This window comes from Vitis vinifera, chromosome 6 (genome assembly GCF_030704535.1).
Source record: "Vitis vinifera cultivar Pinot Noir 40024 chromosome 6, ASM3070453v1".
Taxonomy (NCBI): Eukaryota; Viridiplantae; Streptophyta; class Magnoliopsida; order Vitales; family Vitaceae; genus Vitis; species Vitis vinifera.
Window position 1 is genome coordinate 20,984,125 of NC_081810.1, and position 20,703 is coordinate 21,004,827.

General features: G+C 30.7%; 2 protein-coding genes across 2 annotated transcripts; one reads left to right on the forward strand and one right to left on the reverse strand.

Annotated features, from left to right (window-relative positions):
* Positions 1-285: 285 nt before the first annotated feature.
* On the reverse strand, positions 286-2,164 carry LOC100250017 (transcription factor RAX2). Its single transcript, XM_002276173.4, has 3 exons — positions 1,865-2,164; positions 1,590-1,719; positions 286-1,231 (listed from the first exon to the last, which is right to left on the reverse strand). The coding sequence occupies exons 1-3, from the start codon at positions 1,998-2,000 to the stop codon at positions 544-546; spliced, it is 954 nt and encodes a 317-aa protein (XP_002276209.1). The 5' UTR covers positions 2,001-2,164; the 3' UTR covers positions 286-543.
* Positions 2,165-10,613: 8,449 nt separating this feature from the next.
* LOC100253389 (self-incompatibility protein S1) lies at positions 10,614-11,955 on the forward strand. The gene is made up of 2 exons (XM_002273351.1): positions 10,614-10,626; positions 11,519-11,955. The coding sequence occupies exons 1-2, from the start codon at positions 10,614-10,616 to the stop codon at positions 11,953-11,955; spliced, it is 450 nt and encodes a 149-aa protein (XP_002273387.1).
* The last annotated feature ends 8,748 nt before the right edge of the window (positions 11,956-20,703 follow it).

A 20,703-nucleotide genomic window follows, 5' to 3' on the forward strand; every position in this document is an offset into this window, starting at 1 on the left:
CAAAATTCAAAGCTTCAGTCAAGTTCCCTGTTGATCGTTTAGAATACTGGCCAAAAACCTAGTTTACCCTCTGTTGCATGAAATGGGACCACGACTTGTTGGGGGTGTAATTGCCTTCTACTGAGTATAGAAAGCCATTAATGGTGTATCAGTTGTCAAAAAATCAAAGTAGCTGGAAAATGTATAAAAATAAAAAGTAGAAAAAAGTAAGGAAAAATAGAATATTAAAGAAATAGAAGCAGTGAAGTGTTTGGGAGGGTTCAAGCTTGGCATGAGATTCTTGAATGATGATAACTTACAGTCTAGTTTTCATGGGCATTTATTTTGTGATTGGGGGTTGTGCAGTTCAGAGAGAGAAGAGTACGGACACACAACAACATCACTTCCCAAAAAGAAATGCACAAAATAAAAAGCTAAACCATGTACTGTCAAAAAAAGAAGTGTTTCATTTCAACAAACACAGAGCCCCAGAAACTGAAGTCTAATCTGAATCTCCTCCCACCATACCCCTTCAAATCTTTCTGACGCTACTTTCAGTCAGTTTCAGTAGTAGTACATCACCTTCTCTTGTGTCTTGTTTTCATCAATGAAGAAGCTGCTGGTACACCCATTACTGCAGCTAATGAGCTGTTGCTTCACATCCTCTTGATCAAGATTATACTGATCTAATGGACTCCCTCCGAAGCACCCATTTGGCTTTTCAGGCCAGTGATTCACATTATGATCATGACCTCCATTGCTGCCGCCATAACCCATCATGAACTTGTGGTTTTCTTCGAAACCAGTAGGGATATAACTCTGGAAATTCCCCATTTCTTCTTGTTTGATATCTCTGCCAAAGCTGATCTGACTGCCGCTCCCATCAGAGGAACTGCAGCTTGCTTCGCTTGCGAACATGAAGAGGTTGTCTTTTACTGGGTAGTACTGGCCGGGTCCCGCAAAGGTCTCTTGGGTTTGAAGGAGAGAGACGTTGGTCAATGGAGAAGTGTTGTTGTTCAAATGAGTTGATGGGAATGGAATGGGCAATTCATGGCCTGGGAAAGTACTTGGTGGGATGTAATAGGAAGACGAGATTGATGGGGAGGGTGGGTTTTGAACAGATGGGAATGGTGGTAGTTTCCTCTGAGAGGACGAGAACATCCCCATTACCTTCTTCTTGAGCTTGGTGTTCCAGTAGTTCTTAATATCATTGTCAGTCCTGCCTGGTAACCGAGTAGCTATGACTGACCACCTGCACTAGTTGGAGAGAAGTTTCCATGAGAGGAAGAAAACTTTGAGCTACTGCTAACAGCTGTAAGTGGGTGCAAGTGTTAGATCTAAACTTGGCATGCATGCAGAAGAGTTATCCAAAATTAGAAGATTCTTTATGCATGCAGGCACAAATTTTTTTATCTCTTTTCTTCTCTCTCTTTTTTCTTCTTTTTTTTTGCCCTTTTCATCAATATTCTTTCATCACAGATGATGATAATGGAGGAAAAATTAGAAAAGAACAATACCCATGTCAATTTTGGTCACTTAGAGTTGAAATTGTAGGTCAAAAGAAGCAAAGATTGCAAAAAACATGTTCGCAAGAATGGAAATTGGACCACCTGCTTCCCATGTTAGCAAAGAGAGTGCAGATTATCCTGTCTTCGTCATCAGAGAATTCTCCATGTTTAATGTTGGGCCTAAGATAGTTAAGCCACCTCAATCTGCAACTTTTCCCGCACCTCTTCAATCCTGATCCAAAACCAACCATTCAAAGTACAACAAAGGAATCAAGCGAGAGAAAGAGAGAGAGAGAGAGAGAGAGAGAGAGAGAGGTATCCTACAAAAGAAAATCATTTCCATGAAATGGGTTGATCTCTGTTTGAGTTAATCTTACCAGCTTTCTGTGGGAGAGCAATCCAATTCCCTCCAGTCCCATACTTCTCTATATACGCCTTAAGCTTTGAGTCTTCTTCAGGTGACCATGGCCCCTTCTTCACATTTGCCTTGTCACAACAAGGAGCCCTCCCCATTCCCCCCTTTGTCTGATCTCTCTCTCTTCTCTCAGTCTCAGTCTCACTCTCTCTCTCTCTCTCTCTCCTCTCTTCTCCCTTCTCCCTTCTTTCCTCCTCTCTCTCTCTTCTCTCCTCTCTATCTCTCTCTACTTTCGAGGAACGAAAGGTCTACGGACTTTGTGTGGTGCTGCTGCCTTTTATTAAGACACTTAGGCTTGGGCTGTAAAAAAAATAAATAGAAAAAGGAAATCATAGGGGATACAGAAGTCAAAAGGTTAGACCTGTTCAATCAGCTTCTAACTTCTATGCCTCGTTACCTAGCTGATAGAACTTTCCTTCTCACAACGCTGGAAACCTATATTTTCTACCTTTGTCTCTTCCTTGATCTCTCAAAAGGCATCCAAAGTCAAGTAGCGATATTAATTGGCATTTGAAATGATAGCTACAGGTCTCTGAATCGTGACATCTTCCAGAGGCTCCCCGTTATAGGTAAACTAATATTACCAAAGCACTCAAGTCTGAACTAACCAACACTCATCCCTATTCAATTACATCAAACAAATACTAAATACATATGTACTATTCTACCTTTACATTCATTTACATTATTTTGGAATTACATAATGGTGCAAGCACCACTGTAGAATTCTACTGTGGCTGGTGAATTATGCAATAGTTCATAGGGGTCCATGACTTGAATTCCATGTATGTACCAATGTTCCTATGATCAGGTGTTTGGACTGACTAATTATCTATTCCACCTTTTGAATTGTCTCTGCCTAGCTGCTTGGATATTGCCACAGTGCTTGAACAATAGGCAAATGATTTTCACAGATAGGGTCCCAGTTCCTTCATGTGAACATTTCCTTGCTGGGTCTTTCTGTGTCCAACACATTGGAATATATACCTAAGGATCAGACTGAAGGACTCAACTCCAGCAGTAATGTCGAGCAAATTGACTGCATAAGGCAGTACAATGATGTCTACAGAGAGAAATGTTGCCTCCTATGGTGAATTCTATCAACACAATTAATTAAAGATACAATGAGAAATGAGATTAGTACTGTGTGAGTTAAGGTATTCGATTTTGTATTTTGAAACTTCATGGATTCGATCATGGTAGATCTGCAAAACTGCTTTCTCTATGAGAAAAAATATAGGTCCATCGACAAACATTTCCACCATTCACACTACGGAAACATCCCCAAGAAAATCAGAAAAATATTATCGTTAATTGATTTCCCATATGGATATCTCAACAGGAAACCAATAATATATTAGCCTTGACAAGTAGAAGATGATTGACTTGATTAGAAAATCAACACAAATGCAGCCAAGGGACTCCAGTTAAAATATTGCTTAAGTTTTGGAATTTGAATTAAAACCATAAAGAAATCGTTTTCCTCATAATATGTTCCCTTGTTGATCACTACATGTTACGACTTTCAGGGGAAGCTTTAGGTGTTAGCATAATGAATTGCAAATAGGGCATTAAACAAAGGGTACTAATGTGATGAACTAGTGAGAAAGCACCCAGGATTCTTTCCTTAGTGAGTGTTTTCTTCCTTCTGTATATACACCAAAATATAATTAATGTGAAGCAGGCTGAAAAGACAGACGAAGACTTGTTCGCCTCTTTTCCAGCTAATTCTGGTTTGACTACTTCTAACGCTTCAAAGCAATTTAATGGTTAGCCTCTCGTCCAATATTTCATACTAATTAATCAGAAATGTCTGCCCTACCTCTACCCACACTTTTTCATACTGCGAACTTTGCATGTGGGTGAGAAGAAAAATTAAGGCAGAAAATGAAATCTGATTTTGAGAAAGACAATTAACAAGTCGTGATGCCTATGAATCATATGATAACTAGCAAAAGAAGACCTAATGGAAAACATAGACCAGAAAGATTTGAAAATGGACATGCAAATATATATTTAATACTACTGCCAATAAGATTAAGCGTTGAAAACTTCTTGCTACTTTCCACGTTAAACAAGTATGCATCATGAATTGTTAAGAATATATACTTGGGCCCCATAATGTTTAATTTTTCAATTTTTGAGAGCTTGATTATGTCACCACAAACGTACCGGATTGCCCAGCTATGCAAAGCCAATTAATCACCAATGTTGTTGCAAGGGTAGTTTGATCTGATCATTGCTGATCCAGAAACTTGAAGCAAATTAAATATCATCCATTAAAGCACTTCATGCAGTTATTACCCCCATTTGGAAATTCTGTTCATTCTACTCTAAATATACATCATTCTTCATTCCATTGCTATATAATAGGGTTTGTGCTGGAGAAAGATAAACATCTTCTGGTTAATTTATTTTAACAATTTCCGGGGTTTAATTACTGGAATAAAATTGTTGTTTTCCTTAACTAGTTGTTTATGAAATGATCCTCTAAATGGTTGTATTAAGTTATAGATTCAGCATGATTTGATTCAAGAATGTACATGGCTTGAGAGTACTGTTGGACTTTGTTTCCAGGGCCTCCCTTTCTTGATAAGGGTCTAAGAAAAAGGGAGAAACTAGACCTGTTTACTCACAATTTGAATAAAAATATGACCACAATTTCCTGAAAATAAACCCTAAAAAATGATGAATGGAGGTGGTATGAAACACCATTATCAAGTGGGTGCCCAACAATTAGACCAGAAATTAATCATGCTTTCTTGGAGGAAACTTTCATTTTCCATGCTTCCAGATGTTCTGGAAAATTTTCACAGTATGCCTGACTTCTTTCTTACCCCAGTGGAGGCAAACTTCATGAGAAGGAGTCAGCCCTATCATACAAACAGACTAATATAGATAATGTACGCATGGGCAATTTGATTGGAATTAAGCATGCTCATGGAATAGAGAAAACATAACTGATGAATTAAAGGGTATTGTCACTGAGATATGTTAGCTGATTAGGTTTATATTTCTCAATAAGATACCTACTTCAATATCAAAATCTCTGTAAGCTGATCAAGTTTATATTCTTATTCTCTTTCCAGGTACCTACTTCAATATAAAGACATTGTTTACGTTACCCATTTAGTTGACCTCTCTACTATTTTAGAATTAAGCCAATCATCAATGTTTCATTAATTTGAAACCTCTCATCATTCATCAAGTGTTACAAATTAATCACTAAAAAACTTTTGCATGCTAATGCTTTCAAATCCCTTCCCAGGAAACACTCACAGCACAGCATATGTATATATATGCATGCAAAGTGGATATTTTCTGAGCATGCATATTTTTTAATTTTGAAGGTGGAGACACAAGAAAATGAACACAACAATAAATAATTTTGGAGAGAAGTAAGAGGCTTTAATTGTTGGATTTATGAAGTCTAAATCAGTTTTGTTGTATTTTGTTCAGGATGTTGAAGGTCGAGCTCTGTTGAGCTCATGAGAATTGAAGAGATTTTTTTTTTATATGATGGATAACGAATTTATTTTTATTATATATTTAACGTTGTTATGTTTTTAAGGTTTTTTAGAGAGTGTAATCATAATTAAAAGGTTTTTTTTCGAGAGTTTCACTATTATACATTTTTTTCTTTTGATTAGCGAATCGTTGAGTATTAGTACACTCCATAACGATCACATGTTAAAATCTCGTATTTTTCTTAATTTTTGACTTGTGTATACGTGATTTGGATGACGCTAACATTGTCAAATGTTAATAAGGGGAGAAAATACCAAAACGTATGTATTTAAGTACATTTTCATCAAGGTCATTACACCCCCTTTTTCTGTGTGTCTTTTCCTATGCTACACGAATCTCCAATGGTTGAAAAACATAGAAAGGATCTTCAAATCTTCATCAAAATATACATAAACTAATAAGTGTAGATATAATATTATTACTTGTTAATGAGATGTAAATAAAGGAGGAAAGTGACAAGTGTCGTCATCCCCATTGACTCTGGCATAGAAAAGTAGCAACGTTGTGATGTTGCTGTCACTCCACCTCTCTCTAGGGTTGGCAAACAACAAGGAAGAAAATTTTGAGGAAGCTTTGCTTTCAGTTATTTTTATATTAAGATTAACAACTAATAAAAGCAGGAACAACAACAACCAAGGAAAGAAACTTGTGATGTATGATTTGAATTGATGATCAAATTCTATCTTTGCCCTTGTGACCTTACATTTTTGTTCATTTAAATTTCTAACAGGTAAGTTTGAAATTTCAAGGTGCTGTAATGATATAATTAAGCATTGAATTTTGCTTTTGGCTTGTGAATTCTACAGTGAAGTATAGCTTCTTCTTAGTGCTTTTTTGAAATTTTTCTGTAACAATTTAACAAATAGACAATCACCCAAAAATATGTGTATTAAAAAAAGAAATCTAATAATTACATTTTCATTGTGTTTTGCATCAAATTAACCGTGTGGAAAGTCTCAAGCTGCAATATCATTAATCACCCATTTTTTCTTTTGCAATTTTCACATTCATGTGATGTTTAGATCTGGAAAGTTTGAAGGAAAATATGAGGGAAAAAAATAAAGAAGAAAGGTAGAAAAAAAATAAAGAAAAATAAAAAATAGATTTAAAGTAAATAAATTATTTTTATATATTTTTTCAAATTATTTATTTAACTCTTGTATATGAATATTAAATAATTTAAAAATATACAAATTTCTTAATAATCTTAATTATATTTTCATATTTTTTATTGTAAAATCAAATATGAAAAAAAATATTTTCTTTAGTAATTTTTTTCTTTCTACGTTTCATTTTTTTCTTTATATTCTTAAGCCAAAGGTTGAATTCCAATTTTCCCTTGATCACTGCCAAAAGAGATAAATCCTGAGTTTTTGAACTATCATTTTGAAGGTATGATGTTTTTCATTTGTAAAATTATCTAGAGGGAGATTGAATGAGTAGTTAGGTTGTTTAAACCCAAAAAATAGATTTTTCATCATACTTGAATTTTTTAGTAATTCAAATTATTTAGAAGTAAGAATGATATGCACAAAAATCCGGTTTCATATGACTACAAATATAAGAAAATTCAAGTCTAATCAACCCAAGCAAATTTGCTAATTCTAAACTATAAGTACACAATTTTAGGAAAATTTAGATGCTAGTAATTTCAAAGAAACTTATTTTGATCATTAGTTAGGTTTTGTTAGGTACCTATTTTCAAAGACAGTTCTAAAAAACAGTTTTTAAGAATAGTGTTTTAAAATTGTTTTTCAATATTTTAAAAAATAAAATTATGTTTGAAAACCTGAAATATTTTTAATATGTTTTTAATATTTTTAAAATATGTTTTAAAAACAATTTATGTATTCTAATATTTTATTTTTAATCATTACATTTGCTTATATAATTGTTTTTTAAAACAATCCTAAAAAAATAATTTATAAAAATATCATATTTTTTATTTTTAAGAGTAAAAAATAATTTTTTATAAAACTTGTTTATTCTAAAAAATAAAAAACTATTTTTAAAAACATCGATCAAATGAACCTTTATATTTTTGGCACAAACATATATATATATATATATATATATAGAGTGAAAAAAAAAAAAAACTTTACCTCTTGAATGCTCTCAGGGGTAGTTAAGCATCTTGTTTGAGCACTTTTTTTTTCCCCTCAAATGTCAACTTAAATAAATAAAAAATGCGTGACAATGCATGCTTACCTCATACCTCATACCAATTTATCAAATTAAATATTCAAAATTCAAAAAGTCCCTAGAAATTCTCAACCTCTACTTAGCTAATCTAGCTCACTAAGACTTTAACCCTTGACACCCATTGAGCTGATCTTCGAACAACCAAGCAAAGAAACAAGCCCAAAGTAAATAAAAAAATAAAAAATAAATATTCATCTTATAAAAAAGAAAAATACATTTACAAATAGAAATGAATTGAGGTGGGGTGGTATAGAAGGTGTTCAATGAATAAAAAGGTGGGATTCCTGTGGAACCCATTCATTAACAGGAAAAAAAGTCAGACACGTCTTTAAATCAGGTTCGGGCAGACAAGCAAGTGTGTCTGTCGTGCTGACGTCATATGTTACGTGGCCCTCCATGTGTAAACTCCTCTGTGTGGACAAAAAAGAGGGGGAAAATATTTTTGCAGGATTCGTGTCCATCTGTATTCCCGAAACGTGGTATTGAGATTCGTGCCATCTGTCAAAAAATCTCACTCGTGGGTCCTGCCCACAGCCGTTGCGGTACGCCCTACTCGCTCTATTATTTCTGTTATTGCTTTCTAACTCAAAAAAAATACTTATTATATTCCTTTCTCACAAATTCAAATTACGGATTTTTCCAGAGAGTTTATTACTTTTTTTGCACTCCAGCGTTTCGGCCATTTGAAAATTGTTTGTCAATCAATCATCTCAGGTTCAAGGAATCGTCCCTATCGAACAATATCCACCGTCAGATTTGATTTGGTAAGAGAGTCATCGTGTTTGTCTGTTTCAACGGGTCGGGTCGGGTCTTGCCAAATCCGGAGTAGTTTACTTCTAACGGGGATGGGTATGGGTATGGGTATGGGTACCAAGTTCTTGTGAAAGATTACCTAGCAATTATTTAGGGGCTAATTTCTTCAACCTCCCTTTAGGGTTTGATTAAATTCACCTAACCATTGTTGGTTGGAATATATTTTATATTTTAATCATATTTTTTCTACTTTGTACTTGAGTCGTATTTTTTATACTTGATCATATTTATCACATTTTTTTTGTACCATTTCAATACTTTAATTACATTTTGTATACCCTAATTGTATTTTTTGTACCTCTTGTACTTAGGTTATATTATTCATATTTTAGTCACACTTTTTGTATTTTAATCATAATTTTTATATACTCATAATATTCTTTGTATTTGGATAACATTTTTTCATGCTAATTTATAACATTTTTTTTTATAAGTAGGTCACTTTTTCATATTTTAATACCTACGATCACATTTTTTTTATACATAGTTATATTGTTGGTACTTAGAATATAATTTTGTATACTTTAATACTTTAGTTATATATATATATATATATATATATATATATATATATATATATATATATATATATATATATATATATATATATATATATATATATTTTACTTAATCACGGTTTTCATACCTAAATATCTAATTTAGTCACTTTTTTTGCAACTTGGTCATATTATTCATACCCAAGCACATTTTTATACTTTGATACCATAGTCATATTATTCATACCTAGATCACATTTTTTGTTCCTCTAACTTGACTACAAGTTTCACACCTTAGTACCTTGATAATATTTTTTTCAACTTGATGGTATTTTTTATACCTAAATCATATTTTTTGTACCTTAGTCCCTTAATCAAATTTTTCGTGCCTACATCATCCCAGTACTCATATTCGAGTCAACTTTTTCGTGCCTTAATACATCAATTACAATTTTCACGCCCTTATCATATATTTTGTACCTTAGTCACATTTTTTCTTTTTCTATATCTATATCTATGTATGAATTTTTATATTAAATGCAAACTTAAATATGTTAAAACTAGCATAATTTCTCTAGTGGGATTTAATAAATATATTACTTAGTAAAATATCAAAGATAAATGAATAATCTTGTTTAAATAATAAAATTATCTTATCCAAACTCAAGTCGGTGTATTAAATTAATAATTTAACTAAATGTATAAAATAATAACTTTTTAGAAACTTAAAAACCCAAAAAAGTATAAATTAATAACAGGTGAAATACATAAAATATATCAAATAAAAGTTTAAAATACATTGAATCATTTTTTTATAATTTGTATTTTTCTTAATTTAACTCTTTTTCCAAACATTTAATATTTGTAAATTTTGATATCACATCTCTTCTTTATAAAATTTTTATTTTATTTATAATTAATAGTTATTCTTTAGACTATATTCATTATTTCTTAGATTTATAAGTAATATATATACTATAGTAAAAATATAATACTTTTTTAATTAATAAATATTATTTATTGATTAATGTTATGGAATAACGAGAATAGATAATAACATAAAAATAAAAATACATAATTTTATGTGAAAAATATTAGATAAGAAAAATCACAAATAGAAAAGAAGATCTATTATATCAAAAATTGGTATAAATGGATAGAGATAAAAGCATAATAATTATAACCCTATCCTATACATCATAACCTTATTGACCCTAAAAAAATCTCATAAATTTACTTTCACCGTATATGTGACACCCTTTAGCTTTTTAGGTGAGACCAAATAATATTCCGGTCATCAAATTCTAACAATTAATTAATAAATTATTCATTTTATTAAGATAATAATTTCTCTATTTTATAGGGTATTACTCTATATAAGAGATGTCAACCCTGGCTGCAAATAATAAGCACGTGGATACTTGTCCTTTTACTTTTCAAACTTCTTTATTTATGTCACAAAACAAAATCAAAGCATTAATTAAAAGTAGATATTTTTCGATTTTTATTTTTTTTTAATAGACAAGTGATAGAAATAGCCGAGATGTAAGAAAATGATTTGAGATGAAAAGAGAAGTGGGTCTCACATCATTTAAGTGATGGATTCAAAATTTTTATTTTTATTCTCAAGATGCAGAGAACATTAATGCTAGTCTTTTATCTTTTTTGGAAATGGCTTTTGCAAGTTTGTCTCATTAATTTAATGCCCTTCAGGATCAGGCCCTTTCCCATGAAGCCTGTGGGAAATCGTTGTAGAAAAATAGTGAGAGATTTGTCAAACAGTTGTTCTTCTTTGGTGAAATGTTGCTGTCAATAGTTCAATGAGATGCCTTCGGCTTGATGCCAAAAGAGGGAAACCTAGGTATGACTTATGAGAATGGGAAAGAGCATCCCACTGTGCACCCCCGAGCTCAATGTGTTCTTCTGAAATGTTCTATTCCACTATTCCCTTTTCTTGATACCTTATCACGTGGATATTTATAACTTTAAAATGTATTTATATGATTATCATAAATGTAATTAGAACGTTTTTATATTTAATAAAAATGGTTATTAAGAATAATTGTTTAAAATTATTTTATAAAATAAGAGTCAGTTGTTAATTAAAAGATGTTTTTTGAAAATATCAAATTTTCTTGTTTTTAAGATTAGGAAATCATTTTATGTTTTTTAGTTTTGAAGAACAAAAGATTATTTTTAATCACAATTGCCAAACAAGGCCTAATGAATACATCTCCTTGTTACATTGGAGTATCCCTATGCTAGGATGATTCTATGATACTAACAAGACAAGAGAAAAATACTAATAGTATATTATTAAACAAACTTAGGCTTCACGAGGTTCATAGTAAATTTCAACAATTGAAGGCTGAGAAAGCTCAACTTTGGCCTTATCATTGGCTAAAATGCATAGACGACAAAGATGATAGGTCATTCCAATGTCAATACATTCAAGGGGGTGGAGGATGTTTCAATGAGCCATTTTATAATCCCATTTCGTTAATAACTTAATACATGTAACGTGGAAAAAACCAACCTCAATTTGTTAATCATTCACCAGGCCGGTCCATCTGCAGGATCAGAAGAAGAGAAGGCAGAGGTGGTGAGGAAGATGCATGGTGCAGCTTCAATAGTTGTCCTGATTCTGATGGTGGTCAGCCTGAGCGACCCAGTTGTCACAGAGAAGGTGCACGCCAGCGTCAAGAATAGACTAGGAAGTGGGAGGAATATGAAGGTGCACTGCCAATCCAAAGACAATGATCTGGGCGAGCAGGTAGTGACAGATGGGAGTGAATTTGGGTGGGACTTCTCTGTTAATGCATGGGGAACCACATTATTCTACTGCGACACGGAGTGGGAAAAAGTACAGGGCTATCATTTTGATGCATATTCCTTTGAGAGGGACTATGTTCGATGTGAGTCTCAATGCGCTTGGCTGATTTCAGAGGAAGGCATCTATGCTTTGAATGGGATTACTGGATTCTGGGAATTTTTTTACGGTTGGTCTGATTGATGTATCTATTTTCTGTACATATACATGCAATCTTATAGCTCAACTTTGTCACTCACACGTGGTCAAAGTACTTCATTTTTGTTTCACTAGTGTTTGCTAACTCAAGGCACGGCTAGCTCCTTCTCATTTTGCAAAAAGTTACATAGCTTGACGCCGAACATGTTGAACAAGTTAGAAGCCTTTTCCGTATAGGAATGACAATGAGACGGGTTTAACAAATTTTTTTGAACCTTTTTCAAATTCATTTATCTTTATTTCAAATTCATCGTAGAGACAGGCGAGTACCAAAAAATATACCGTATTATGATACCTAATTTCAGTGTATCATTAGCCTTTCATTTCTACACCTTGTCTCTCAACTCTGCTATTGTGTGGGCCACTTTGTCTCTCTGTGCTGCTTCTGTTGGGCCTAACCCATGAGTTCTGAGATTGGGTTTGCCTATCCATCCTGTCCCTTGCCAATGGGCTTCAGTTCACACCCAATTTTGTCTTTCAAAATTTCAAATTTTTTTTTTTTTTGTGAGACAATTTCTTAATTATGATATTATCTAGTAAAAAAATATAATCGTTGTATGTGTCTCAGGAGATAATTTTTCTTTTGGGTTGGGCCTTTACTCATGGACTTTCCTAGTCGTTACAAGATGGGTTGAGACTTGATAATTACATGAGATAATGAACCCTACAATCTTGAGAACATTTGGCTCCTTGTTTTTCACTTGATCTTTAGAGTTACAGCTTGAAGAAGGCTGCCTCTCATAACCATCTCCGTCGATGTAAACCAAATGACAATTCGACTTCTTTTCATAAATATTTGATTTATTATAAAAATTTTATTATAAAAATAAAAGACAAGACTATGTTTGGTTGGTGTAGGATAAGATATATAAATTTTAGGATATTATATTCATTAGATAGGAAGTGCAATTTTAGGATATAATTTTTAATGGGATATTATATTTCTAGATATTAAATTCAATGGAAATTACTTATACAAAGGATATATAATGCTATACTTATATTTAATTTGTAAAATGAATAAAAAAATTAAAAGAAATAGATATTATTTTTCAAATTTTAAAATAAAAATATATTGCATTCCAATATTTCCTATTTAAAAAAAATGAAATTTCTCTTCATTATTAAAATATTTAAATTTTAATTAAATAGTTTTTTTTATATTATCTTATTCAATATATAAAAATAATATATATTAATATTATTTTACAACATATTTTATACATTTTTTTAAGTCTTTTTATTTTTAACCACCTAAAAATTGATTTTAAAAAAAAAAATTATGATATATGAGATATGCATTGACATTGATTTGAGCATTCAAACACATATCACTCGCATTGTAGATGACTTTGATGCATTGAGAGTTGCATGTAATATACAAGTTGTGAGTTTTTTATAAGATAATAAGTAGTTTATAATCAGTTCATGAATTTAGAAATCCAATAGAGATTGTAGTACACTATTGCCTAATTAGAGGGATAACTTGTCTTGGCTATTAAGATGAGTTTTCCAAGGTGATTGTATTAGTTTGCATGGTCATGCATGGTTATGCATTGGACATGACTTATGATGAATCATGATATAAGACTATCAAATTATCATGATTCACCAAGTTATTATGTTACATGGATTCTCAACCTTGAGAGGATATTAAACAGATACTAAAAACAACACAATGCTTTGACCTCTGGTTGAGACCCTAATGCGATCATATATCCTTATGAATTAGGTTATTATTGATGAAAGTTAGTGACAATAGGTATTTTTAATAGAGACACCATGACATTTCATGAGATTCAGATAGTGTGTCTCTTTGGGTGATTTAAAGGATATGTGATTATGAAATCTATGATCGTAGTAATTTTTTAAGTGGAATTTGACATATGCTCTTTATAAGTTAGAGTATGTCAACTGATCGTATAATATGATGATTTGCAACTTAAAAAATGAAGAGGTAATTTTAATGGGTTAATAACATTACTTTGTTATATTACAAACACTAATTCATCGGGAGTCTACTTGCAATGAATAGTAGGTCATAGACCTAATTTTTAACTCATTGTAACTTCATAGGATAACAAAGTGCAATTAACTCTCTCTAGTGGAGTGTTAAGTCAGCTTCAAATTTGGATTATAAGGGAATTAGTATTTTCTTATAGGTCCCCTTGGTTCTAGTTCATGGTGGCACATTTTATTTCAAGGATTTGGGTTTCAGGTTCATAAGTGTGCATAAGGGTGTTTTGATAAAAATACAAGGTTGCACTAGATCTTATGAATTGTCTTTATGGATCAAGCTAATTAATTAATTGGAGTTCAATAGGACTAATTAATTAATCAAGACCCAGGTGGGTTAGATTAGGTGACCCAAGCCCAATTTGAGCTTAAGTCACTTAAACCTATAGGGAGCCTTATAAATATTCCTTTAGGGGTTAGGGTTTTAGATTTTTGTGTGTCATTTTCTAAAGAGTTGAGAGAAACCTTAGCCACCCTTATGAAAGAGAGAAGTCCACCATTCTCTTATGCCTAGACCAATGGAAGAAGAGATTAGGTGGAAGACTCTTTAGTAGACGAGATCTACGATGACTACCACAGTTTTTAACATCTTCATCAAATAGGATTTGATTTGGTAATACTTAGATCACATGTTTGAGCATTTAATCTCTAAATCTATATTAATTATTGGATGTTGAAATCATTGTTTTTTGTTGTATTAAACCCAATGAGTCATAGAGATAGACAACATGTACCTTATGAGTTCTAGGGTTAGAGAACAAAGTCATATGTGGTTCCTAGTAGGTAACACTTTTGTGCTAATTTATATGTGTGTATAGAGCGTTTGAGTAAAAATACAAGGTTGCACTAGATCTTATGAATGATTTTTCTAAACTAAGCTAATTAATTAATTGGAGCCTAATAGTGCTAATTAACTAATTATAACCTTAGTGGAATAGATTAAGTGACTCAAGCCTAAGATGGGCTCAAGTCACTTAAGCCCATAAGAAAGCCTATAGAAACCCTCTTTAGGGGTTTGGGGCTTTATTTTGTGCTCTTGCTATTCAAAGCTAGTTTAATCCATATATTACAAATATTTTTGTGGATTTTACAGTTGTCTCTGATATATTTCATGTTGCTCATATCTATTAGAAAAATTAGGCTAATCTAACCTAAGGTAATCACCCTAGAGAAGGGGAGGTGAAAATGGTGATGGTTTCTTTTTGCAAATTTAAAAAGTATGAATATAAGAGACAAATATATGCAAGTATTTAATAAAATAATGTAAAGGCAATTTCATATAAAGTAAAGAAGTAGGGAAGAGAGAATGCAAATATAAGATTTTTATAGTGGTTCGGCGCAACCCGACCTACATCCATTCTCCTCTAGCTTCAATCCCAAGTTTGAGGTTTCACTAATTCAAGGTTTCCAAACCAAGCCTTCAAGCAATACAATTGAATTATGATTCCAATTCACCCTCTTGGATTTTTGGCTCCAAAAACCCTTTACGCTTCTCAAAAGATACCTCACTCTTGAATAATCACTCAAGTGATATTCCACACTTGAGAATCCCTAAGTGATACATCACACTTAGATTCTTCCTCTCAAAGATGTACAAATAATTTCACAAACTCCTAGTACAAAACTTTAGGCTTAAATTATACAAGTAAATTAGGATTGAATGATGCACTAATAATATGCAAGTTTTATAACAATGGTACACTTTTTTTAATCTTCCAAGGCTCAAATATATTCAAGAAAGGTTTGGGAAGGTTAAACTCATGAAACAATGAAGATTGAAGCTTTTTTATAGAAGAAAAAAGAAGCAATTGAGCTGGGGGTTGATTGATTGACTAGCTGTTAGCATTTAATGTTTGGTAGGTGACCATTGGACCTTGATCGATTACTGTTCATACATTGACCGGTTGAGGTGGGGGTTGACCGGTTACTGTTCACACCTTGATAGGTTGAACAACCGTTCTAGAAGAGAGAGAAATTTTCTTGTATCCCTCGACCGGTTGAGCTGGGGAGTCGACCAGTTCCTCATTCGGTTCTACCGGTTGAGCCGTTTTTTGGCTCAACAACCAACTTTTTCAACTTAAAACATTTTAAACAAATTTGGAAAACATTTGACACAAAGTTTTAGTTGAAAACATGAAATCATCCAATTTTAAAAAATTTAAAACAAAATAACTCTTGGATGATTTTGGTGCATAAGTAAAGAATGTAATGCATGAAAATCTTAGTGCACCAACAACATTACAAAGAGATATTATGAAGCTTGGGTCTTGAAAAACACTTCTCTTTGAGGTGGTCTTTTTCTTCATGATTTCTCTTTGGCTTGATTTGTCTTTGTGATTGCCACTTTGGAAATTGTCTTGCCTAATCACACTTGAAATATAATCATTAGTTCTAAATCTTGTTTTGTTATCATCAAAACCGAGATTAACCAAATCTTGGTTTCACAATATCTATTGGTACTTCACCTCATTGGTTAGGTGATTATTGGATGGATGGTTTTGAACTTATGTATATTTTTTAAATCTTCCATTTACTTTTAAGTATCCTTGATGTCACAAACTTAGTTGGTGTTTGTTTTTTGGCTGAATAGAAAAAACCAAAATATTTTACTTTTTCTATTAAGCTAAAAGTAACTTGTTGACATCATCCAACATAACTAAAGTGAACTTGTTATCAATAGGTTCGTTTAGTTATGTTAAATGATGTCAACAGGTTATTTTTAGCTGAATAGAAAAAACCAAATATTTTAACTTTTTTTATTCAGCTAAAAAACAAACACCACCTTAGTCTTTTCCTAAACTCGCGCGGGAGGGTCATTTGTGCATCCTATGACATTGAGCTTTATTTACTTGATTCTTTCATGCACTTATTTAGGGGGGGGGGGGGGGGGTTTACCTAGATAGTCTAGTTTTGTCATCATTAAAATGGGAAGATTGTTAGCCTAAAGACTCTCTTAATAGGTTTGATGATTACAAAATAAGGTTAAAGTTACTAATAATTCAAATCAAGTTAAGTTTTTTAGGTTTTAATTGTAAAAATATAAAGAAATCTCAAGCAACCATGAAAAAGGTAAAAATTGTGAAGACTTGAGACTCTTGAAGACTTGAAGTGATCTAGGACAATTTGTAAGATGGTATTTGTTGGTACATTTAGGTCCAAATTATTTTTCATGCACCTAAAGGTTTATTTTCATCCTTACTTAAGCTTAACATGATTTTTCTTTTTAATCAAGAAAATGGATGAGTCTTTGTTTTAATTTAAAACTTTGAGCTAAATTCTTTGTAAACCTATTCTAAAATGTTTTAAGAAGGTATACACATTTTGCTAGAAATTCTAGACCTTAAACTAGACCTCATTTGATTTGTGCAATACAAGGAATATTATCTTCATGTAATTTGGTAGCATCATCTTTAAGAGAGGGTAGTTCATATGATTCACTAATATGTTGGATCACTAACCTTAGTTATACGCATTCAACACTTGCTTCATGAATTGAGAGTATATTTGAATGATTTGAAAAGGTGGCTACCATTATTTGCTTGATTGATTTACATGATATTGTTGAACTATCATAGATAAATATATACCTCATTTGATATTAAGCTTTGTGGGGGTCTGAAAGATAACCAACATCCAGATATCCAAGTAATTAATATTCTGATATCAATTATTGTACAAAGATATTGTATTACATATTTGATGTCATTCTAATGTCTTTGTGTTGGTGCAAAATTTTATCCTAATAGAAAATTAACAAAAAAAATTTATTGCGATCGAATACAATTTGCAAGATACATCAATTTGCCAATTGCACTAAGATATAGTATCATTGGACCAAACATTTCTTCATTTGTTTATTTGGGATGAAACCTATCTTTGTTCACTTCAATAATCATAAGGGAGTTAAGTAAGCATGATTTAAACATTTTTTATTCTCTAGAGAATTATTTTATTCGAGCATGTAAATCCTTTAGGGAATTATTTGTTTCAAGCATTTTAAATCATTCAAGGAATTATTTGCTTCAAGCATTTTAAATCCTTTTAAGACTTGGTTGATTCATGCATGCATTTTGAATCCTTTAAGGATTTTAACATATCTATGAATATATATGCATTATAAATAATATATCAAGTCCTTAAAGGACTATCAATCATATATTTAATCATTACATGAATTGATACTAGGTCTTTACAAGAAACCTTATGCTATAATTTTTGTTTTATCCCATAATAATTCATTGATATCTAACAATCTTTACTTCTTTAAGCACTTGACTTTAGGTCCATTTATATTCAACAGACTCAAATGTATTTTGGCATTAGACTAGATGTCCAAAAACTCCTCATTTTATCAATAAGTTACTCAACTATTTCCATATAGAGAATTCCGGGATTGTTCCATTTCCATCCTTGAAATTGTTAGTGTGTATGTTATTCTTCCTAGGCTCTCTAGATCCTAGTAACAAAGGCAAATACACATTTAAAACATTGGATCTAGTAGAGAAGTGTCTTACCTTAGATTTAAATGTTCCTATATTAAATCTTATCAATGAAGCATGTGCCAAATGCGTAGAAGATCCGATGGCTTTTTCTAAAGCCCAACACAGAGAAATGGAAACCTTTACAGGGTTTGTGACTAGGGTTATCTTTTTCTCTATCTCTCAATACACAAGAAGCAAAAATGTAAAAAAAGACTAAAACCCTAACCTTCAAGATGAGTTATTTATAGTTTCCAATGGGCTTAAGTTACTTAAACTAACCTACTTGGTTTTTAATTGATTAATTAATCTAATTAGACTCCAATTAATAAATTATTTTAGTTTAGAAAGGTCATTCACTAGTTTTCTTATGTAATTTTATGTATCTACTAAAATGCCTTTATATACATAAGTGAATAATGAACATAACTAATCCTCATATACCGTATCCCCATGGAAATTAAGCTCGAGCTAGAACCACTAGGACCTATAGGTAAATATTAGTTTTCTCATAATCTAATTATGAAGACTCAACATCTTATTATAAAGAGTTACTACATTTTATATCTTATTTAATAACAAAAAAATGCAAGTGCTCAGAATTTATAATCTACCATCATCTGTATACAGGCACCCCATGAACTAGTGTTCATAATTTAATCTAATAGCCTGGATTTTCAATGATTAATCCAATGGCTAAAATTATGCCCGTGTATTTAAAACCTGATCCCAACTATAAAATGTCTGGTGTAAGGGTAAAGATTAAATATAAGGAAATAATCAAACTATGAATCTAAGAGCCAAGATTAAATCCAAGGATTAAAATTTTGGGATATTTTGCTTCTAAAATATATTTGAAATATCAGATATCAATGAAAAATTGAGGAGATAAATTATTTTTTCTAATTTATCTTTTATTTTAAATTTATATTACCCTTTAATTTTATATTATCCTTTTATTTTTAATTATTTTTGTATTTATCCTTCTAATTTTTAATGTTTTTATTTAAAAATATTAAAATTATTGAAAAATTACTAAAATATCTTAATAATTAATGAATTTCTAATATTTTGTAAAATATAATTTTAAAATAGTTTTTTATTAATTTTAATTATTTAAATAAACTAATATCAATAGCAAAAAATTGTCATCACAATTTTTTAATAAAATCTTAGAAATTAAATTTCAAATAAAATATTTTATATAAAATAAAATGTAATACAACTTGTTTTAATAAAAGTAGTTTTTATTTTTTAAAAAATAAATGAAAATAAATAAATTAAAGGAATTTAAGATATATATATATATATTTTTAAAAATTGATAAATATTATAAGAATTTTTTTGATAAAATTTAAATTTTTTAAAATTAGAAGAATTTTAAAATTTTGATAAGCATTTGAAATGGTTATTTATTTTGGTTTTTTATGTTTATCAGGACTCCTAATCTAATTATAATATAAAATCTAATGTAATAATTAATTTATTATAAACATAAATTTGTTATTCAATTGAATAAAAGAATAGATTATAATCAAATCTTATTTTAGTAAAATAATTTCAATATCTTCCAACAAAATTATTTCCAAAATATAAATATAATATATTTTAATTTTTAAATATTGAAATACAATATGCTTTCAATGAAATAAAATTTTTATTTTCATATTAATATTCTTCTAGGCAATAAGTAATATCATTAATTTTTTTTTCAATAAAACAACATGAATATATATATATATATATATTTTATCATTTAAAAAAATTTTCTATATGTATTTTTTTTTAAAGTTTTGGTTAATTTTTGTGCCATTAATATTTTGTGTGACAAATATTTTCTTTTATATTTTTAAACTTGAGTTATCAATATATCCAATAAAAATTGATATTTTTATCGAAAAGAGAGAGAATGTAGCCTTTGTTTAGTTTCCTTGAATCATTACTCATCCTAAAAAAATTGGTAAAATTTTTGAAAAAAAAATATAATTATATTAAAAAATGTTAGGGCACGGGGTCAACATCTTAGCACCTATCAAATGTGTAATTTAGATAATTGAAATTGCATAGTAAAATTAAAATTTAAGTTATTGAATAAAGATATAAATAATTTTTTTAAAAGAATGGAATAAAATTAAAATAATAAAATAAAATTAAGATATAAAATAATAAGATGAAACTTAATAATAAATAATGAGATTTAAGTATATAGGAGATAACATCTTTTGGCTCGCAGTGGATT

What these genes read in the sequence shown, in the direction of transcription:
- LOC100250017 (XM_002276173.4), bottom strand. Translation starts at nt 2,000, where the DNA reads ATGGGGAGGGCTCCTTGTTGTGACAAGGCAAATGTGAAGAAGGGGCCA. An exon ending in TGCTCTCCCACAGAAAGCTG is followed by an intron (nt 1,720 to 1,864) that starts GTAAGATTAACT and finishes GTTTTGGATCAG; the next exon opens with GATTGAAGAGGTGCGGGAAA. An exon ending in TTTGCTAACATGGGAAGCAG is followed by an intron (nt 1,232 to 1,589) that starts GTGGTCCAATTT and finishes CAACTAGTGCAG; the next exon opens with GTGGTCAGTCATAGCTACTC.